This window comes from Dipodomys merriami, unplaced genomic scaffold (assembly GCF_024711535.1).
Source record: "Dipodomys merriami isolate MVZ:Mamm:240054 unplaced genomic scaffold, mDipMer1.0.p SCAF_34, whole genome shotgun sequence".
Classification (NCBI taxonomy): Eukaryota; Metazoa; Chordata; class Mammalia; order Rodentia; family Heteromyidae; genus Dipodomys; species Dipodomys merriami.
In genome coordinates, this window is record NW_027204937.1 from 8,326,599 (window position 1) to 8,348,975 (window position 22,377).

The 22,377-nt window shown below is 42.0% G+C and overlaps 2 protein-coding genes across 6 annotated transcripts in view; one reads left to right on the forward strand and one right to left on the reverse strand.

Annotated features, from left to right (window-relative positions):
* Positions 1-1,430: 1,430 nt before the first annotated feature.
* Positions 1,431-18,336, reverse strand: Btf3l4 (basic transcription factor 3 like 4). Of its 4 annotated transcripts, none has more exons than XM_069987233.1 (6): positions 18,226-18,336; positions 14,894-14,960; positions 9,766-9,879; positions 5,711-5,912; positions 4,534-4,593; positions 1,431-3,158 (listed from the first exon to the last, which is right to left on the reverse strand). In XM_069987233.1, the coding sequence occupies exons 2-6, from the start codon at positions 14,945-14,947 to the stop codon at positions 3,112-3,114; spliced, it is 477 nt and encodes a 158-aa protein (XP_069843334.1). In that variant the 5' UTR covers positions 14,948-14,960; positions 18,226-18,336; the 3' UTR covers positions 1,431-3,111. The 4 variants fall into 4 exon arrangements, with proteins under 4 accessions (XP_069843334.1, XP_069843335.1, XP_069843336.1 ...); XM_069987234.1 differs by lacking the exon at positions 18,226-18,336 and adding an exon at positions 17,806-18,055; XM_069987235.1 differs by lacking the exon at positions 18,226-18,336 and adding an exon at positions 17,389-17,576.
* A 257-nt stretch (positions 18,337-18,593) lies between these two features.
* Txndc12 (thioredoxin domain containing 12) overlaps positions 18,594-22,377 on the forward strand; it is a 34,133-nt gene continuing 30,349 nt past the window's right edge. Inside the window, exon 1 of one of the 2 annotated variants that reach the window (XM_069987230.1) lies at positions 18,594-18,904. In XM_069987230.1, the coding sequence (XP_069843331.1) occupies positions 18,757-18,904 (148 nt within the window). In that variant the 5' untranslated portion in view covers positions 18,594-18,756. Of the gene's footprint in view, positions 18,905-19,170; positions 19,558-22,377 lie in introns of those variants that run through there. The other variant, XM_069987231.1, reaches the window with a different exon arrangement.

Sequence of the window (22,377 nt, forward strand, 5' to 3'; positions counted from 1 at the left end):
ACATCATTTGGATTTGGATTACAGTGAACCTGTATATCACCACCTTGAACAGTGTTGACATGTTACCAATATTCAGCTTTCCAATTCAGTAAAACAGCATTTCTTTCCATTTCCACTTAATTTCTTTTTTTTTTTGGGTCCGGTTGTGGGGCCTGAACTCTGGGCCTGGGCACTGTCCCTCAGCTCTTCAGCTCAAGGCTAGCGCTCTACCACTTGAGCCACAGCGCCACTTCTGGCTTTTTTCTTCTTTTGCTTATGTGGTGCTGAGGAATTGAACCCAGGGCCTCAAGCATGCAAGGCAAGCGCTCTACCACTGAGCCCCTCCCAGCCCTCCACTTAATTTCTTTTTTTTTTTTTTTTGGCGGTTGTGGGGCTTGAACTCTGGGCCTGGGCGCTTGTCCCTCAGCTCTTCAGCTCAAGGCGAGCGCTCTACCACTTGAGCTACAGCGCCACTTCCGGTTTTCTAGTGGTTTATTGGAGATAGGAGTCTCACGGTCTCTCCTGCCCGGGCTGGCTTTGAACCACGATCCTCAGATCTCAGCCTCCTGAGTAGCTAGGATTACAGGCGTGAGCCACTGGTGCCCAGCACCACTTAATTTCTTTAATTTCCATTTCCTATTTAATTTCTTTCCATGGTGTCTGATCCAGAAAAGGCTCCTTTCTAGAGGTTTTTTTTTCTTTCTTTTTTTTTTTTCCACTCATTATACTGCCTATCCTTTTTTTTTCTGGTTCTGTGCCTGGGGGCTGTCCTTGAGTTTTTCTTTCTTTCTTTTCTTTTCTTTTTTTGTCATTGAGGGGCCTGAACTCTGGGGTCTGGGTACTGTCCTTCAGCTCTTTAGGTCCACCACTTGAGCCACAGTGCATCTCCGGTTTTCTGAGCGGCTTATTGGAGTTAAATCTCACTGCCTTTCCTGTCTGGGCTGGCTTAGAACTGTGATCCTCAGATCTCTTCCTCCTGACTAGCTCAGATTACAGGCATGAGCCACCATGCCAGTTTTGTCCTTGAGTTTTTTTGCTCAAGGCTAGTGTTTTACTATCAGACACACAGCTTTTTGTGCATAATGAGACATAAGAGTCTTGTGGACTCTCCTGCCCAAGCTGGCTTTAAACTGTGATCCTCAGATCTCAGAGTCCTGAGTAGCTAAGGTTATAGGCATGAGCCACCAACACCCAGGCCCTGCCTATTTCTTACTTGCCCCTAACATTTGAGTGGTCCACCCTAATATTCTCTGCAATACAACATATCCCCCTTTGGGGTAGTTGGAGGAAGAGACTTTTGAACTATTTAGAACATGTGCAGCTATTATGATGAGATATTATTTCAAACAATTACTGCACTAAAATTCATTGGGGGTGGAGAGTGGAGGAGAAACACAAAAGAAGGAAATTTTATAGACAATAATAAGAGAAGAACAAGAGGAAGCACTGTCCTCCTTTGTACTGTTATTTTATTACTGTTATTTTATTAAGTCCATATATTAAATAAAACATAACAGGAAAATCAACAAATTTATAAAATAGAATTTGAGGTGTTTGGGTGAAAAAGAAAAAAAACCTCCACAAGAACGATGCCTTCATGTCTACAGATTTCTCATGTTGTTGGTCTTGAACTTTAAATATCAAGTAAAGGTATCTACCTTGAAACAAAAGTTGGAATGCTGTAAGGTTAAGCTGCAGTTAATATAGTGATGGGCCAGAAAAATTATAGATTTTCTAAATCTTATCCTAAAATATTGTATATAATTAATGCTGATATGCAAAATGCAAGCTTTTAGCAGATAGCAAGAAGGAAACTTGAGTGAATGAATGCAACTTATCTCCAAGACCTCTAAAAAGTGAAAAAATAAATAAATACTGTGTTTTATAGTGCTCCCCCCTCAAAGCATTGTTATAAGCATGCGAGGGTGTTGTGAGCAGTTACAATAATAAGATCTAACCCAGAGGTAGGTTCAAGGCCAAGAGTAGGAGTGATGAAGGAATCCTCTTGAGGCCAGTACCATGTCATGGAATGCCCGTTTGTGCTAGAGGATGAGTCTATGGCCTATTTTTTTCTCATTAAAAAGGACATTCCAAATGTCAGCTTTGCCGGAAAAGAGGCATTCTTGCACCTGCTCCTGAGGACAGCTAGGATACAGGATATGGCTGGCATAAATGTTTTATGGCAAGCACATGCTTAAAAAAAAAAAAAAGAAAGCACATGCTATTTTAGTTTGAAGTCTACCAAACGGTAACATTGAGGAGAAATAAAAAGCTGAAGATGGAGTTGCTGTTCCTCAAGATAAGGGAACAAAAATCTTACAAAAAGAGGTACTAGGCACTCACTTAACTCTGAATGGAGAACATTCCTCTCAGGCTAGGCAGAAGGTGAGGAAGAATATTAATTACCAAAGACTGATCAGGCTATTTAAAGACCAAAAGGAGAGGGGAAATAGCCTGTCAGGAAGAAAGGTAGTAAAAGAAGTTCTTCTGGGTCTGAATAGGTAGAGTGAACCTAAGGCAATCACACCAAAGATACCCAACTTGTTACACTTCAGCTACAAGGGATGGCAAAAATGTCTCAAGACATTTTAAACCCAGAAAAATACATGAAAACTATGATAGTTAACCAAGTAAATTAAAACCAGACCTCCAATGATATAAAAAACAAAACTCTTTAGATCTGAAGTCAAATACTCATTTTTTCATTAATTCTGTGCATTATTGGGGGAAAAAAAGGTAACAAGTGGAAAGATTTGTTTTATTTCTACTAGAGAAGGAGAGGATAAATAGAACTGTCTTCCAATTTGCTCTCCACTGTGAACACACATACCACACGCATACATATACATACATACACCAAAGATACCCCCCCACAAAAAGAAGAATCTAAAACCAAAACACCCTCAAACTGCACCACTACTTCATATTTTGACCAAAAGTATAGATCCTGGAAGTGCAAAATGCAAAATCAAATGACCAAAAAAAATGCTGAATAAACAGCATTGTTAATATACAAAATATTTATATTACTGTACTAGTAATGTGATGCTCTCCATGTCTGTGAAACTTTGGAACCACATAGCTGATTTGTTAAATCTAGTCCATGCCAGCTTCCAAAAACCAGAAAAGATTTTAGTTTGCTTCATTCTTTGATGCTTCATCAAAATTTTCTACAAGATCTGGCAAAAAAGAAAGAAAAAAAGTAAATGATTCAAACAAAAAGAAAAAAGTAAATGGAATATCTAACTTTTAACCTCAATAAAAGCAAAATTATTACAACTAAGATTAGCCAAATTAGAACAAGGCAAAAATGAACTGGTAGCATTTTACTAATATTGACTCATTTATCTGCTTAATTTAAAACAATAGTCTTAGAAATGTTTATCATTTTTAAAATTTAAGCAAACTATGGCAAATCCCATTCTCATGTCAATTTATAATTCATATGTCAATTTATAATTTTCTAAATAACTGCATATTTTTAATGACAGTGATTTCAATTTAACAAATACAAGCAATAAAGCCTTATGTGACAATTGCTGATTCTAAGTTCTAAGTGAGAGGATTTTATCCTTTTCATTAGATCCTATCCATAACATTGTAAATCAAATTAAAAACTCACAATCAACAAAATCCTAAAAGTTATCATATAGGAAGTGAAATGAGATTAAAAGGATGTTAAAAAAAAAAGTCTTAACAGGGGGAGGATGGGAAGTGATGGGAAGGGGAAACAAAGGAGGAGGCTACAATGCTTGATAAGAAATGTATTCATTATCTTGCCCATGTAATTATAACCCCTCTGTACAGTATTTTCACAATAAAAAAATATGAAAAAAAGTCTTAAGACTAAGCCAGGTGCCAGTGGTTCATGCCTGTAATCTTAGCTACTAAGGAAGCTGAGATCTAAGAAATAATGGTTTGAAGCCAGCCCAGGTGGGAAAGTCCATGAGACTTATCTCCAATTAGCCACCCAAAAGCCAGAAGTAGAACTATGGCTCAAATGGTAGAGCACTAGCTTTGAGTACATAAGCTCAGGGACAGCATCCAGTCCTTGGTTCAAGCCCCAGGATTGGTACAAAACTTTAAAAAAAAAACCCAAAACCTAAGACTAAAGAAATCTCAGTTGTTGATATAAATTACTTTTTTAACAAGAAATGATTAAGATTCATTAAATTAATTCAACATTTTTTCCTGTATAGTTGTATATGAAATACAGATACACACACACACACACACACACACACACACACACACACACACACACACACACACACACACACACACACACACACACACACACACAGAAAGAGAGAGTCTGTAAATGTTATATTGTAAAAACATGTAACAATGTTAATACAGGATATATATTGTTACATTACTGGATGACAACTCTTTATGTCAAGAATATGTTTGACCAGTGTGTATTATGAAAGAAACACAAAATTCTTCATAATTCTGTTAAAGCTGTCGTTTCTTTTTTATTTGCCTTTTAGTTAAATTTTTTGCTTAACTAAAAAAAAAAGAGAGAGAGAAAGAATAAGGAATGTGCTTTACCTGGAACATCATCATCCTCTTCATCGATGTCTTCTGGTTTTGGTGTTTTGCTATCCAACACTACAAAAAGTTTGTTTTAACAATAGTCATGGAAAATGAAGACCATTACAGAACACATGTAATTTGTCCTTTAATTCTTATCTAAATGTCATATAGCTGATCAGAAAAATCTAACTACTGGTCAATCTAAAATCATTTTTGTTTTTCTTAAGTAATATTAAAATCAATAAAACGTTAAGCCGGGGGCTGGGAAGGTGGCTCAGTGGCAGAACTCTTGCCTTGCATGCATGAGGCCCTGGGTTTGATTCCTCAGCACCACATAAGCAAAAAAAGAAAAAAGCTGGAAGTGGCGCTGTGGCTCAAGTGGTAGAGCACTAGCCTTGAGCTGAAGAGCTGAGGAACAGTGCCCAGGCCCAGAGTTCAGACCCCACAAGACCCCCCAAAAAAGCCAAACAAACAAAAAAAAAACTTTAAGCCGGGTGCCAGTGGCTCACACCTGTAATCCTAGCTACTCAGGAGGCTGAGATCTCAGAAATGCAATTCAAAGCCAGCCTGGGCATTAAAGTCTGTGAGACGCTTATCTCCAATTAACCACCAGAAAACTGGAAGTGGTGCTATGGCTCAAGTGGCAGAGCACTAGCCGTGAGCTGAAGAGCACCCAGGCCCAGAGTTCAGGCCCCATGACTGGAAAAAAAACCAAAAACCAAAAAAAAATCTCTTTAACTTAGATAAACACAAAATATAGGGGTAAATACAATACAAAGGTAAATGTTATATGCAAAGTGGAATCATCTAGATAAACTAAAATAAAAATATATTATTATAGTTTGTTCATATTAGCCAAATAAATTAATTCATGATTTTTTCCATTTATTTTTAGTTTTAACTTTTTTTTCTTTTTTTTTCCATTTATTTTTAATACAGCATGAACACTGAAATATGAGTCTGTGATTTCCAGGGGCAAAATATATATTTGATATCAAGACTAAAATTATCTCGGAAATTTATGAAGCATACAATTTATGTAAAATAATTACATATTCCCTTTTGGTTGGGCACTGGTAGAGCACATCCCAGCACTATTTAGAAAAAATAAAAAAGGACTGGACATCTTTTAAGTTATCAAGTTCTTTAATTAAAGTGGGGAAGAAAAAGGGTACTAAATTACAATACTTACCTTGCCGTGGGAACTGTTCTGCTAACTTTCTGAGACTTGTTAAGCTGTCAGCCCCGAGCTGACTTAATATTCCAGGAAGCATTTCTGTGATTGGTTTAGCTTCTGCATGACCAGTAATTGCAAAGGTGTTAGCAGAGAGGGAAGCTTGGACTTTGGGGTTGTTGAAATGAATAACTGTCCCATCATCTTTAATCATGTTCACCTGTAAAATCACAAATTAAAAAAAATATATTTCACATGCTAAGTATAGCTGAACTAATAACTAAAATGAATCTTTTTTTCTTTTTCTTCTGTCACTTGTGGGGCTTGAACTCAGGGACTAGCCATTCACTCTCACTAAGCTTTTTCACTGAAAGCTAGTGCTCTACTACTTTGAGCCACAGAGCCACTTCTGGTTTTCTGGTGATTAATTGGAAATAAGAATCTCATAGAAAAGCCGGGCGCTGGTGGCTCACGCCTGTAATCCTAGCTACTCAGGAGGCTGAGATCTGAGGATCGCGGTTCAAAGCCAGCCCGGGCAGGAAAGACCGTGAGACTCCTATCTCCAATAAACCACCAGAAAAGCGGAAGTGGCGCTGTAGCTCAAGTGGTAGAGCGCTCGCCTTGAGCTGACAAGCTGAGGGACAGTGCCCAGGCCCAGAGTTCAAGCCCCACGACCGACAAAAAAAAAAAAAAAAAAAAAAAAAAAAGAATCTCATAGAAGCTGGGCGCCAGTGGCTCATGCCTATAATCCTAAGATCTGAGGATCATGGTTCAATGCCAGCCCAGGCAGGAAAGTCCTTAAGACTCTTTTTTTTTTTTTTTTTTTTGGGGGTCCGGTCATGGGGCCTGAACTCTGGGCCTGGGCGCTGTCCCTCAGCTCTTCAGCTCAAGGCTAGCGCTCTACCACTTGAGCCACAGCGCCACTTCTGGCTTTTTTCTTTTTGCTTATGTGGTGCTGGGGAATCGAACGCAGGGCCTCAGGCATGCAAGGCAAGCACTCTACCACTGAGTCACCTTCCCAGCCCCAAAAGGATAGTTTTATTTTTGTTTTGTTGTCTCCTAGGCCCTGTCCCTCAGCTCTTCAGCTCAAGGCTACTGCTCTACCACATGAGTCACAGTGCCACTTCCGGGCTTTTCTGTTTATGTGGTGCTGAGGAATTGAACCCAGGGCCTCATGCATGCAAGGCAAGCGCTCTCCCACTGAGTCACCTTCCCAGCCCTGTCCTTAAGACTCTTTATCTCCAATTAGCCACCAGAAAACTGGAAGTAGTGTTGTGGCTCAAGTGGTACAGTGCTATCCTTGAGCTGAAGAGCTGAGGGACAGTGCCCAGGCCCAAAGTTCAAGCCCCACAACCGACAAAAAAAAAAGAAAAATAATCTCACAGACTTTCCTGCTTAGTTGACTTTGAACTGAGATCCTCAGATCTCAGCCTCCTGAATAGCTAGGATTACAGGTGTGAGTCACCAGTGCCCAGCTTAAAACAGTATCTTTGGGCTGGAAAGGTGGCTCAGTGGTAGAGTGCTTGCCTTGCATGCATGAGGCCCTGGGTTCAATTCCTCAGCACCACATAAGCAAAAAAAGCCAGAAGTGGCGCTGTGGCTCAAGTGGTAGAGTGCTAGCCTTGAGCTGAAGAGCTGAGGGACAGTGCTCAGGCCCAAAGTTCAGGCCCCACAAGTGAGCAAAAAAACAAAACAAAAAACAAAACAGTAAGGGCTGGAAGGTGGCTCAATGGTAGAGCACTTGCCTTGCATGCATGAGGCCCTGGGTTCGATTCCTCAGCATCACATAAGCAAAAAGAAAAAAGCCGGAAGTGGCACTGTGGCTCAAGTGGTAGAGTGCTAGTCTTGAGCTGAAAAGCTGAGGGACAGCGCCCAGGCCCAGAGTTCAGGCTCCACAACCGGACCCAAAAAACAGAAAAAAACAAAAACAACCAGTATCTCTTAAAAAGCTATTTACACAATTATGGTTTTCTCCTTAATAGTCATGGAGTCTCAAAGTAGCAATTAGTTAAGTAATGTATATGGGTGGAGAAAGATCCTAGTAATAGAATTTAATGGTTCAGATGAACAATTTATTAGGATGGTCAAACTATAAATTGTATTGTAGAATCTACACTTCAAATTCAGACTTCTATAAGAAAGAAGTTCATATATATATAAATATATATATTTAAACTGAATTATCTACCAAAAACTAGCTTCATAATGATATTACCCATTTTCCTACTCAATTTACACTATCAAACAAAATCAGTACAATTATCACTTGGTGGTGTAGCATCTTACTTGAGGGACAGATTTCAAATCTGTTGTGATTTTAAAGTCTGTAAGTAAAAATGTCTCAAATTCCAATACTTGAGACAAATTGTGCCTACAGTGTACCAAAGAAATTATTTGTCTTATGTGAGCTTGAATTCAGGGCTTGAGTGCTCAAGGCTGCTGCTCTACCACTTGAGACACAGCTCCTCTTCTGGCTTTTTATTAGTGATTAAACTACATTCCCAGTCTTTTGCTTGTTGAAGGCTGGTCTTGAACTCCTTATATAGCCCAGGCTGTTCTTGAACTCTCAATCCTCCTGATGCTAGGATTACAGTATGCATCACTACAAATTATGTGATTTAAAAACAAAACAAAACAAAAATCGCTGGGTGCCTGTGGCTCAAGCCTATAAACCTAGCTACTCAGGAGGCTAAGAGTTGAGGATCGCGGTTAAGAGCCAGCCTAGGCAGGAAAGTCCACGAAACTCTTATCTCCAATTAACCCCTCAAAAACCCTATGACGGACAAAAAAGAAAAAAAACACCGAATCTCAACTAAGCAAGCTACTTATAGTTTTGAGAATTAATAGATGTCTTAAAATCAAGTTTTATTGCTACTCCTTATATGTGATGGCACTTTTCTTTTGGTCAGCGGTGGGGCTTGAACTCGGCCTAGATGCTGTCCCTGAGCTCTTCAGCTCAAGGTGAGTGCTCTACTACTCTGCCACAGTGCCACTTCTGGTTTTCTGGTGGTTAATTGGAGATGAGTCTCAGGGACTTTCCGGCCTGGACTGGCTTTGAACCGAAATCCTCAGATCTCCACCTCCTGAGTAACAGAAGATGATTTTTTTAGTGTCAAAAATCAATTCAGATCCAGATGCCAGTGACTCACACCTATAATCTGAGCTACTCAGGCAGCTGAGAGCTGAAAATGATGACTGAAAAACAATCTAGACAGAAAAATCTGAGAGATTCTTATCTTCAATTAACCAGCAAGGAGCAGGCAATGGTACAGTGCCAGTCCTGAGCTGAAGCTCAGAGTTTAAGCCCCTGTGTTGGCACACACATTAAAAAAAAAATTATTACATTACTTATGTAACTGTAACCCCTCTGTAAATCACCTTGACAATAAAAAAAGTAAAAAAAAAAAAAAAGTAAGACTAAAAGAAGTATGAAAACAGAAAAATTAATTCTGCTATTACTCATTTCTATATTATTTCTGATGTAGGAGGCTAGCCTGATCTAAGATACCTAGCAAGACTCTTATCTTGGGCTGGGAAGGTGGCTCAGTGGTAGAGCGTTTGCCTTGCATGCCTGAGGCCCTGGGTTCGCTTCCTCAGCACCACATAAGCAAAAAGAAAAAAAGCCGGAAGTGGTGCCGTGGCTCAAGTGGTAGAGCGCTAGCCTTGAGCTGAAGAGCTGAGGGACAGCGCCCAGGCCCAGAGTTCAGGCCCCATGACCGGACCCCCCCAAAAACAAACAAACAAACAAAAAAAAAAAAACAAAAGAAAACTGAGTGAGAGAGCTGAAGGCCCTAAATTCAAGTCCTGTTACTGGCATAAAAAGAAAAAGGGAAAGAAAAACAACCTTATTTTACATTAAAATTCAAGATTAGTTTTATTATGTGCAAATAACTAGGTCTGAAAAATATAAAAATCATTATTTACTAAAATCATTTGATTTCATGCAAAATCAACAGCTTGTCTTTCAAAAACATCTGAGTCACAGATGTCTTTCCAGCTGATATTTTACTTTTGAAACGTAGACAATAACGTGTGCTATCTGCCCATAATATTAAGTTTCAAAGTGATCATACCTCTTCAATACCAGCTATATTATTCACAGCCAGTTTTTTTAGAGAACTCTGAAGCTTTTTGTCATCAGCTGTAGCTGTCCTATGTACCACCTTCTTCTTTCTGCGAGCTGTACCCTGAAAATAAATCAGATGTTAGCACACCTCACACCTGACAATAGCAATTATATTTTTCTATCCACTATAATCTTAAAACTCACATTTAAAGAAAGGAACTAAATAGTAATAATTACTAAAAAAAAAGAACCTAATAGAAATAATAATAATTAGTAAAAAACTAAATAATTACTAGCAATAATACTACTAATAATTAATATTACTAATAGTAATAGTAGTAATAATTAGACTGTTCAGAGTTGTCTGTTAGCCTATACCAGATTTTTTTTTTTTTTGGTCGGTTATGCGGCTTGAACTCTGGGCTTGGGTGCTGTCCCTCAGCTCTTCAGCTCAAGGCGAATGCTCTACCACTTGAACCACTTCCATTTTTTTTTTTTTATGGTGGTTTATTGGAGATAGGAGTCTCACGGTCTTTCCTGCCTGGGCTGGCTTTGAACTGTGATCCTCAGATCTCAGCCTCCTGAGTAGCTAGGATTACAGGCGTGAGCCACCAGCGCCCGGCAATACCAGATTTTAAGACCAGATCTTGCCCGTTCTTATTCTTTTTCTTATATATTATGTCTCAAAATACTGTTTGCTAATAAAATGTATTTCATAACTTCAGAATAACTTAGTGTACTTTATAACAATGTTGAAACATAATAAGAAATTTTTTCCTAAAATCCTTACCAATCTTTGCCAATACAGTCAGAGGCCTGTATAACTTTTTTTTTTTTTTTTTTTTGCTGGTCCTGGGCTTGAACTCAGGGCCTGGGACTGTCTGTGAGCTTCTTTTTCTCAAGGATAGCACTCTATCACTTGAGCCACAGTGCCACTTCTGGCCTTTTCTGTTTATGTGGTACTGAGGAATCGGACCCAGGGCTTCATCCATGCTAGGCAAGCACTTTACCACTAAGCCACAATCCCAGACGCCCCCTCCCCCCAGCTAAACTGTTAAGAATTATAATATACTAAGGATTAAATTGCTATTATATAAGCATTCTGTAATTTGAGAATCTAGGAATAAAGAAATATCAAGTTTTTACTTTAAGTTCTTAACCTATAGTAACAAAGTAAGGTCAATAAATACACAAACAAGTTAGATCATTTCAACCAGAAAAAGGCTATGAAAAAACAAAAATAGACCATGGTAACTAAGAGTGCCTGGGTGGCAACAAAGCATAGTTACTTTATTAAAATGTCTAGGCAAATATCCTCTGAAAAAGTGACATGAATTGAGACCCACAACTAAGGGAAGAGTGGTCCAAGCAAAATGACACAAGACTAGAGAAAGTGAGCCAATATGACTAGAGCAGAGCAAACAATAAGAAGAGAAAAATAAAATCAGAAAGATAGGCAAGGGCCTGATGCAGTAGCCTAGAATACAATGGGCAGAAATTGGATTGTATTCTAATTGCAACGGGAAGACATTCAATGGTGCTAGGCATCGGAATGACTTGATCTGATTTATGTATTTATGACTAAGACTGCTGTGTAGATAAAGGACTACAATGATACTATAATGACAGCAGTCAGAATATTCCTGCAACAGTCCAGGGGAGAGATAGCAGTGTGGCAGGAGAGACAGTGAGAGTCAGACTGTCACAGAGACAACATTTCTGATGGATTAGATGTAGAACATGTGGAAGAGAAGACTCTAGGATGATGCTTAGGATTTTGGCCTGAACAAACAGGATGAAACTTATATTATTTATTAAGCTAGGAAAAGTTGCCAGTGCCAGTGGCTCACACCTATAGCTATTCAGGAGGCTGAGATCTGAGTGTTGTGGTTCAAAGTCAGCTTGAGCAGGAAAAGTCAATGAAATTCTTATTTCCAATTAAATACACAAAGCCAAAAGTAGAGCTGTGGCTCAAGTGGTAGAGCACTAGCCTTAAGAATAAAAGTGTAGGGCTGGGAAGTTGGCTCAGTGGTAGAGCGCTTGCCTTGCATGCATGAGGCCCTGGGTTCAATTCCTCAGCACCACATAAACAGAAAAAAAAAAAGCTGGAAGTGGCGCTGTGGCTTAAGTGGTAGAGTGCTAGCCTTGAGCTGAAGAGCTGAGGGGCAGCGCCCAGGCCCAAAGTTCAGGCCCCACAACCGGACCAAAAAAAAAAAAAAAGAATAAAAGCGTAGGGACAGTGCCCAAGTCCAGAGTAGGGACAGTGCCCAAGTCCAGAGTTCAAGTCCCATCACTGGCAAAAAAAAAAAAACAAAAAAAAAAAAAAACATAGGAAAAGTTCATTTCTATATTGACACTTTGGAACTCTAAGTAATTTTTCACTGAAAAGAATATTCAAAATGCATTAAATTCCTAAACCAGTTTAAAAAAATGTAACTGAGAATAGACCTAAAATACTACCAAAAGCAGTCTAAATTTTGAGGGTTAAATTTTTCTGAAGCAGAAGGCATGAGGATGTAGGATAGGGGTTTCAGTCTCTGAGTAGCTCCTGTAGTGGCCTCAGGGACTAGACCTTACAGAAAGGAAACTTGGGCTATAGTCTCAGCAGCTCAAATGGGAGAAAAGAGCTCTGAATACAGGCACTGTGAGGACCTCCAGCAGCTGAAGGATCACTACTTAGATAGATGGATGGTAATTTATTGTGAGGCATTCCTGATTCAAAGATAGCTCAGTTGAATTTTTTTTTTTAATGGTGGTGGGACTTGAACTCTGGGCCTGGGCATGGTCCCTGAGCCCTGCAGCTCAAGGTGAGTGCGCTACTACTTGAACCACAGCACCACTTCTGGTTTTCTGGTGGGTAATTGGAGATAAGACTTTCTTGCCCAGGCCGGCTTTGAACTGTGAGCCTCAGATCTCAGCCTCCTGAGTAGCTAGGATTACAGGTGTGAGCCATCGGCACATGGCTACCCACTTTCTTAAAAACAGAAGCTTAGGGGTCACCTCAGTTTTCTCTCAGCCTTCATCTCCCATCAATCATTAAGCCATACCAATTTCAACTCCTAAATTTGTGCCCCATATAGCACAGCAATAGACCCTAAATTGTTCCCAATTAAACTTTCATTCTACCTTCCAAACTGCCAGAAATGACCTTTCTAAAATAGCTGCCATTTCTTCTTAAAAGTCCTTCATTAGCTACCTACTATATATAGAATAAAATCACAAGTCCCTTAGTATGGTATATAAAACTGTGATGGAATCACAAACTACCAGGTCATTTCATTTCCTACATTCTCTATCAATTAAAACCTCTAAACTCTGCCCGGGTGCTGGTGGCTCATGCCTATAAATCCTAGCTACTCAGGAGGCTGAAATCTAAGGATTGCAGTTCAAAGACAACCTGGGCAAGAAAGTCTGTGAGTCTCTTATCTCCAATTAGTCACCAAAAATGGAGCAACAGATCTGTTTGTGGTAGAGAGCTAGCCTTGAGCACAAAAGCACAAGGATAGCACCAGGTCCTGAGTTCAAGCCCTAGGACTCACACACACACAAAAACAAACTCTAAAACTCTAGTTGTACCAAACTAAAGCAAGCCCTTCCATTAAATACCATATATTTCAGCACCCTGTGCTTTGGCATGTGAACAAGCGACAATCCTCTTTTTTGTTTTGCCAGTTCAGGGGCATGAACTCAGGGCCTAGGTTCCATCCCTGAGCAAGGCTAGCATTCTACTGTTTGAGCCACAGTGACACTTCTGGCTTTTTCTGTTTGTGTGGTACTGAGGAATGGAACCCAGGGCTTCATGCATGCTAAGCAAGCACTCTACCACTAAACCACATTCCCTACCCCGACAATCCTCTTTTTATCCTATCTTATGAACCTTTTCACTTGTCTAAGTGTTTTTCTGTTGCCTTTTTTTTTTTTTTTTGGGGGGGGGGGTCTGGTCGTAGGGCCTGAACTCTGGGCTTGGGGGCTGTCCCTCAGCTCTTCAGCTCAAGGCTAGCACTCTACCACTTGAGCCACAGCGCCACTTCCGGCTTTTTTCTTATATGGTGCTGAGGAATTGAACCCAGGGCCTCAGGTATGCAAGGCAAGCACTCTACCACTGAGCCACCTTCCCAGCCCTCTGTTGCCTTTTTTTGGTTGGGGTTGTGGGGCTTGAATGCTGGGCCTAGGCGCTGTCCTTAGCTCTTCAGCTCAAAGCCAGCTATCTACCACTTAAGCCACAGCACCACTTCCAGTTTTCTGAGTGGTTTGTTGGAGATAAGAGTATCACAGACTTTCCTGCCTAGGCTGGCTTTGAACTGTGATCCTCAGATCTCAGCCTCCTGACTAGCTAGGATTACAGAAGTGAGTCACTGGCACTTGGCCTGTTGCTTTTTTTGTGTTAGGGCCTGAGTACTGTCCCTGAGCTCTTTTGCTCAAGGGTAGTGCTCTACCACTTTGAACCACAGCTTCACTTCTGGTATTCTGGTTAATTAGAGATAAGTCTCATGGACTTTCCTGCCTGGGCTGGTTTCAAACCACAATCCTCAGAGCTCAGCCTCCTGAGGAGCTGGTATTACAGGAGTGAGCCCCTAGTGCCCAGCTCATGTTCATACTCACCAACATAGAAAATGGGTAGGAACTTGTGGGGACATTAATAAACTATAACATTAGCTCAAACATCACTACACTTCCTGTAAACCTATCTGCACTATAGGATCATGCAGTTAAGACAAGGTAACCCTAGCACCTGGCATGCCCTGGAGATGAATAAATCATAGCTAGCACTTATTAAACATCTTCCCAGGGCCAGAAACCATGTTTGATATTTCATAATAATTACTCCAGTGTTTAGAAGCATCTTTTAGAATTATTTCTATTTTACAGATGAAAAGTGGAAGCTCAGCAAAAATGGGTAATTTGTTCATGTCACAGAATATGTTGTCAGGATTCAATGGTGGCCATTGCTACTGTACCACTGAGAGTAAGGTTCTTGTTATATTTAGATCGAGACAGATTATTTTCAAATTGGAATGTGGTTGGTTCTTAATTATTGAAAAGATTTTTATACTTTCAATGACCACAAATCCAAAATACTAATACTACCTGATAATCATACATTCTCCTGTCAAGTTTTCTTATACCACACTCACCTTGCCCCCTATCCGGACCTGAGCCTGAAGTTTGGCTAACTTTTCTTGATTCATGCTGTTGATAAATCTAGGGGGGGAAAAATAGATTTGTTAAAGTCACCATTTAACCAGAGATTTTAAAACCGTTTATGTAAACAGTACTTCCTGGCTCACTGAACTTTCCATATACATTAACATCATGATCCTAAGTCCTGACTGTTCTGGTTTTCATAAACCTGAGATCTAATTATATCACAAAGGAGTTAAAAACACAAACAGAAAAGAGCACTGTGGATGTAGCTCAGTGGTGGAATGCTTGCTTAGCATGGTCAAGACCCTGAGTTCTGAATTCAATCCCCAGCACCATTAAAAAAAAGTCAGTCATCTATTTGAAGATTCCTCCCTTAAAATATAGTTCAGTTCTTCAGCATTCAGTAAAACCTAACATGAAATCTGTTATCACACCAGTTTTTTCTCCGTATGACTTCTATGCAGAGAACTGACCAAATATTATTAGCAAAACCCTTCAAGTAGATCATTTTCTTCCTAATCACACTCTGTATGTCTTACAAACTATAAAGTTTGTTAAAAAAAATTTCTTAAAGGGGGAAAAAAATCAGGCTGGGCAAATAAGAAACAACAATAGGCTGTGTAAAGGTTAAGATATGAAACAGTCATGTCCTTTATTCAAGGTCAGATGACTTATTAATAATGGGAAAATAGAAACAAACTTCCAGACATTCAGTGATTCTGCAGCACTGCAGAATTTATTAAATACCCTGTGTTTATATACTAGGTCACATCTGATAAGATATTCTTACATTTAGGGTAAAATGTTTAACTGCACAATTTAACAAAAATACAGTTTGACTACATTAATACTAAGTAACTGCAGAGGAAGATTCTTAAAACTGCTCTCGATTTTAAAGATTTTAAGAACATTATAAAATTACAAATTCTAGCCTGGTCAAATGATATTCCAACAAAGGAAAACAACATTCCACACTATATAAACAAATAAAAGCCAATTTAAGTCTTGTTTGACTTGTTCCTTGGCTTAATAGGTCATTACTGAGATGTGGAGGGAAAGCTGTTATTAAACTTTTCTGTCCAAGTCTCTTAACTCCTGCAACATCATTTCTCACACGAAAAGACATTGTCTTCTACATTTGGAAAATGAAAAAAATTATGTAATTACTAACCAATCTGTATCGGCACTGAATTAATCTGTGTATATCTTCACTTAAAAGCTAAAGTCCAGTTCCCAAATGACAATTCTAACCTATGATGTCTTTGTCCAGGATTACACTGCAATGCTCAAGCAGCTTTTATGGGAGGAATTGTGTACAATCCAAAACAAAGAATCTTACACGTGTGTCAATCTTAGCTCTGCCACAGACTTAACACTGCTGATGTAAACCTTAATTTTGATACTCAGATATTTACAGAAAAGGTCTAATACTGACTTTTCTCAAAGAATGTGGCCATGAAGATAAAGTAATAGAGTGCTTGAGGAATTTCTTGCAAAAAGGGAGTCAAGTGAAAAATGTTACAACTAAACCCTTTAGGACTCTTATGCATTTTCAAATAACACTCCCCATGAGATCCAATAGGGAAGTCAAAACAGAGTCCTGATGTTTGAAATGAAAGCAAGAGCATATTTAACTGTGTAAATAAAAATGTAATAAAAAAAAAAGAAAGAATTTACTATTATAGAATTTCCAGGTGGTTAAGAAACCAGAATGGAGAAATCTTATTTCCAAGGAGTACTTCAGAGAAAAGAAATTTTAGGGAAATTAGAAGCACAAGGCAGCAGGGAAAAAAGAAATGAGCTATTTTATTAATAAATTAGGGGTAAATAGTAAATTAAGAGACATAGTAAATAAAGTGATTTGGACTCAATCTATAAGAGATGTCAACTTCAGTCGACCTCAACAATCACGTTTTAATTTCCTATTATGCAGTCTTTATTGTATCTGTCACTTATGTTTTATATGATGTCATCTCAAGTATCTGCTATCAACAGCAGGGTATGAATTATAAACAATTTACCTCTTTCCCAACTTAACAAAAATGAGAGGGCTAGAGGTGTGGCCCAAGTGGTACAGTGACTGCCTAGCAAGTAAGCTTGAGGCCCAGTCCAAACCCCAGAACTGAAAAAAAAAACCCCAAACCAACAAAACACTAAAAAATAAAATAAGCCAAGGGTCTTAAGAGAGTTCTTTTTTACGACCCAAATGGAGAAGTAATTTCCTAAAAACTACATAATTCATTGGGTTCCTTGGGGCTCCAAAGGTCATGTAAGCACTTTCCTCAAGGAGGAAATCAAGGAGGTCAATCAATACTTGATATCGGGTGCCCAAAGTCCAAGCCTTGCGGCGAGCACTTTCACACGCATCGTATTTTGCACAATTTTTTTTTTAATTCTGTGAGGTTTCTCTTAAGAGAAGCACAGGCTGTGGAATCCGGAAGCCCAAGGTTCTACCACTTCTGGCTTCAAAGCAAAGTTACTTTACTTCTTTGGATTTGTGTTCCTCCCACTTCAGTTAAGGGCGTTACCATCACCGACTTCCCAGAGTGGCTTTGAAGGTGAAAGGTCAGATTATCCAGCCCTGGATACGGCTCACGGAGATACTTCCTACACGGTAACACCGTTACCCGTCCCGGCGGAGGGGTGAGGGAACAGCTGGGGTAGAGTGAAAGAACGTGGGAACGGAAGTTGAAACCGCCATTCACTAGCTGTGTAACACATTTACCGGCCGGGTCAGTCCCCCGGCAGCGTGCTGGGGTGTTCAAGGATGGGCTCGGTTCTCCAAAAGGCAGGCCGGATGTAAACAAACACTGCCGTAACTAGGTGAAGAGCGCGGCCACCGAGCGGCCGGTGCCCAGGGCTTGGACGTGGTGGTGGTGGGTGGGGAGACTGTAGTGCTAACCTCAGTTTCCCAATCTGTAGACCGGAAGGATCAAACCGGATGATCCCAGACCGGGTGTATAAAGCTCAAAGCTTCTGACATTGTTGCTGTGGTTGAAGGAGGAGGAGGAACGGGACGGCGGGGGAGGGGTCCCCTCGCCTCCTGGGACAGGATCGGAGCTGGGGCCACAGCCTGGGTCCCCGGGCTCGCCTCCACGGAGGTGCGGTGGTGCGGGGGGACCTTCCCTCCGGTGCCGACCCCCAGCTGCGCCGCCGGTAACCGACAGGCCAAGCCGGCCGCCTCCGCCCCCACTCCCCGCGCCGCGGCGGAAGTGGCAGCCCGAACGGTTGGCGGGTGTCGAGAGAAGAGGGCGTGGGGTGGGGGGGAGACCGTGCGCAGCGGCCTATGGCCGTGGAGCGGCGGGACCGCCGGGGGTCTCACCTGAAACAGGGAGGGTCCTCCAACACCAGCACGCGGCAAGAGCAAGATGGCTGCCTCACCCGAGACAGAGAAAGACAGCGGCGGGAGCGGTGGCGGCGGCGGCGGCGGCGGCGGCGGGAGCTGGAGCGGGGGCCCACGTGACACGGCGGCTCCGCCTCCCCCTCGGGGGTGGCCTATACCGGGTGCGCGCCACCCAACTACAAGGCCCAGCCTGCTCTGCGCACCCCAATATTTCTATTGGCGGCGGGTGCACGGGGCTCGCGCGGCCTCCGGGCTGCCCGCGTCCCATTGTGTCTGCCCTGGATCTCGGGGGCAAAGGGCGGCCTTGTGGATGTGCGGTGTGCGCGCGCGTGTACTGGATTCGGACGTCTCTTCCCCATTGCATTAACTACATAACTGTTTAATCGTAGGAGAAAAGATGGGACATGTTGACCTATTATCGAATGTGTGTGTGTGTGTGGGGGGGGAATTGGGAAGACATTCTCAATCACCACAAAGAGGCATACCACCAAAGGAAGATTTACCCTCGCCATGCCTGCAGTAGTGTGTTTCCTGGAACCTTTGGTCTACCTCGTCGCTGGTGCAATCAGAGATCCTCCTCCCCCTCCCTCCCCGAGTCTGGCTTTCTTGAAGTTTGCCGCTAGCCCTGAGTGGAAGACTTTGCGGTTACCAAGGAAACGTAAGATCCAGGCCCGGCACAGCCAAACGGTTCCCCCCCACCCCCAAATCTCCCAAGACCTGAGCAGGAACGAACAATGAAATCCAGTCGTCCAGTCTCTTTTTGCAGAGGAATTTGAGAAAGCTGGGGGGGGGGATCGTTTGCATTTTAAATATGAAGTGTAGCAGTTCCCGGAGGGAGGGGTGAGACCGGCAAGCAGAAGCAATCAGCAAAGGATCACTGAACCTCTTCCTTGCCCTCACTTTTATCTTTTTGGGGGGTAGGGGTGGGGGCATTTCTCTCCATATGTCCAGCACCAAAGGAAAGCAACTCACGCCCCACAACTATTCCAGCATCCTGCTACGTGATCGGCGCCTTTAAACTCACTCGGCCCCACACCAGACCCCCGGAGGCGCCACCCACATCCGTCTAACATCACTTCCTTTAAAGTTTGGGAGAGGAAAAGAAAATCTGTGAAGGGGTTGGGCTGAGCCGTCGGTGGGGAGCCGTGTGGATCTTCTGCTAGGAATCCGACCCGGTGTCCCGCTCAGTCCGGTGTCCCTGCGCACCGACCGCCATGGAGACGTGCCTGCGTCCCGGGGCCACCTGTTTGCTGGGCTTCGGTTTGCTGCTCCTTGTCACCTCTTCTCTTGGACGCGTTGGGCTTGGAAAGGGTCAGACCATATTCTTCTTGTCTTAATGTTTAGCAATCCCGGACCCTAGTCTGGGGTAACCCCTTGCTGTCTAATCTCTTAGATCTCGCCAGATTCCTTCTCATCTTCCCTAACCGCTCTTGGGGGGGGGGGGCAATTTCTTTGAAGTTGGGAGTAGCGAGCCTGAGAAGGTTAAGAAAGGGAAGTTGTACTTAATAGAAGTCTTTAATTCTTGGGCCTAGGGAAGAAATGGCCCTTACATCAAGATAAGCTTGCTTAAAAACGGAACGTCTACCTAGTTTGTAGGCCCTCGTGAACGGTCACACCTACCCTCCAGGAAATGGAGTGGAGTTTTGGGGCATGGATTAGTTTTGTTTGCCTTGGGTCTGAAGTTTCTTCACTTTAACGTGTAGAGCCTTCTCCAGGACCTGGGATAATAGCACCTATTTCCCAGGGAAATGCATTAGAAAGGGCTGAATGAATAACAGAAGGTCTGTTAGAGGGTCACCAACGTTATTTTTAGTGTGGCTCAGCTAGTATGTTGGGAGCAACTTTTTTTTTTTTTTAGGAGCCAGAGATCACTGGTTGTGAATAAGAAGTTAGGTGGTATGACCATCTCATTCCAGCCTATTAATTTCATCTTATCTTCGTTCTAAACCTGAACACCTTTCTCTTCACCGCTTTTCTAGTCTGTGTGTGTATATGTGTGTTGATACTGAGGGCTTCTTGCATGGCTCTTCCCCCCTCAAAGCTGGTGCTCTACCACTTTAGTCACACACCTCCACATTTGGCTTTTTGCTAATTAATTGGATCTCAGGGACTTTTCTATTCTAGCTGGCTTCAAACTGTGATCCTCAGATCTTGGACTGGATCCGCAGATCTCAGTTTCTTGAGTAGCTAGGTTCACAGGCCTGAGCTACCAGTACCTAGCCCCCAGCATTTATTAAAATTGGATTGACTATAAACTGTAAGTCTGTGAGACTCTTCTCTCTAGTAAACTATTCTGAAAAATCCAGAAGTGGTGCTGTGGTTGAGTGCTATTCTTGAGCACAAAGAGGCTCAGGGATAGTACCTAGGCCCTGAGTTCAAGCTCCAGGACTGGCAAAAAACAAACAACAAAAACTAGAAAGGCTGACATTTAGTTAAGGTCAGTAACAGGTTATTGAGGAGATGGTATTTGTGAGTTTCTATTTGTGATGGAAATGGTGAAGCTACACAATGAGTCTTGTTAGGTCAGTGTGTTTTAAATGCTGGGAATCCCATTGTAAAACAGGCTACTGTGCATTTAGAATGAAACTATAGATACTGAGGCAGAGCAAAGAGTACAATGTTTGAATATGTGTGTAGAACCGAATTTTACTGACACTTGCCTGTTTAGATGCCTAAGGCCTGTGGCTTAACCTCTTAGTTCTTCAACAAAGAAAATGGGCATAATAACAACTGCTTCAGACACTCAACAGCTATTTTACCATGTTCCAATTTCTATGTTAGGCCTAGGCAATCCCTTGCAGTCTTGTATTCAGTATCAGTTGTTAGACCATAAGCTCTATGTGGTTGTCTGGGATCCTCAGTGGAACTGGTTCTGATCTATATGATTTTGGGGCATGGGTTAATTTGGTTTGGTTTGGTTTGGTTTGGTCTGTCGTGGGGCTTGAACTCTGGGCCTGGGCCCTGTCCCTGAGGTCTTCAGCTCAAGGCAAATAAGTACTCTACCACTTGAGCCACAGTGCCACTTCTGGTTTTCTGGTTGTTAATTGGAGATAAGAGTCTCGTGGACTTTCCTGCCCAGGTCGGCTTTGAACCTCGATCCTCAGATCTCAGCCTCTTTAGTAGCTAGGATTACAGGCATGAGCCACCAGCACCCAGCTTAGTTTTGTTTCTGTTTATTTGAGTTTAGGGCCTCAAGCTTTCACTTGGCTTTTTGGATTAAGACTGCTGCTCTACCACCTGAGCTACACCTCCAGCTTTTTGCTAGTTAATTGGAGATAATAGTCTCACAGAGGGCTGGGACATGGTTTAGTGGTAGAGTGCTTGCCTAGCATACATGAAGCATAATACCCAGGGTTCTATTCCACAGTACCACATAAACAGGAAAAGCTGGAAGTGGTGCTGTGGCTCAAGTGATAGAGTGCTAGCCTTGAGCAAGAGAAGCTCAGAGACAGTGCCCAGGCCCTGAGTTAGAGCCCCAGGACTGGCAAAAAAAAAAAAAAAAAAAAAAAAGGGGGTGGGGTGGGGCTGGGAATGTGACTTAGTGGTAGAGTGCTTGCCTAGCATGCATGAAGCCCTGGGTTCCATTCCTGTACCACATACACAGAAAAGGCCAGAAGTGGCATGGCTTAAGTTGTAGAGTCCTAGCCTTTAGCTAAAAAAGCTCAAGGACAGCGGCCAAGCCCTGAGTTCAAGTCCCAACACTGGCAAAACAAAGAAAACAAAGAGTCTTACAGATTTCTCTAACAGGCTTGCTTCAAAGCTTGGTCCTCAAATTTCAGTCTCCCATGTAGCTAGGATTACAGGTGTGAGCTAGTTAATATAAACTTCCTTATAATATATATGGCAGCTGGATTTGTTTGTTTTTGTTGTTTTTTTGCCAGTCCTAGAGCTTGAACTTAGGGCCTGGGCACTGTCCCTGAACTTCATTTGCTCAAGGCTAGCACTCTACCACTTGAGCCACAGTGCCTTTTCTGGCTTTTTCTATTTATGTGGTACTGAGGAATCGAACCCAGGGCGTCATGCATGCTAGGCAAGCATTCTACCACTAGGCCAGATACCCAGCCCCAAAGATGCTGAGTTTTTGTTTTTGTTTGCCAGTCCTGGGGCTTGAACTCAGGGCCTGGGCACTCT

What these genes read in the sequence shown, in the direction of transcription:
- Btf3l4 (XM_069987233.1), bottom strand. Translation starts at nt 14,947, where the DNA reads ATGAATCAAGAAAAGTTAGCCAAACTTCAGGCTCAGGTCCGGATAGGG. An exon ending in AGGTCCGGATAGGGGGCAAG is followed by an intron (nt 9,880 to 14,893) that starts GTGAGTGTGGTA and finishes ATTTATTTTCAG; the next exon opens with GGTACAGCTCGCAGAAAGAA. An exon ending in ATATAGCTGGTATTGAAGAG is followed by an intron (nt 5,913 to 9,765) that starts GTATGATCACTT and finishes GTGATTTTACAG; the next exon opens with GTGAACATGATTAAAGATGA.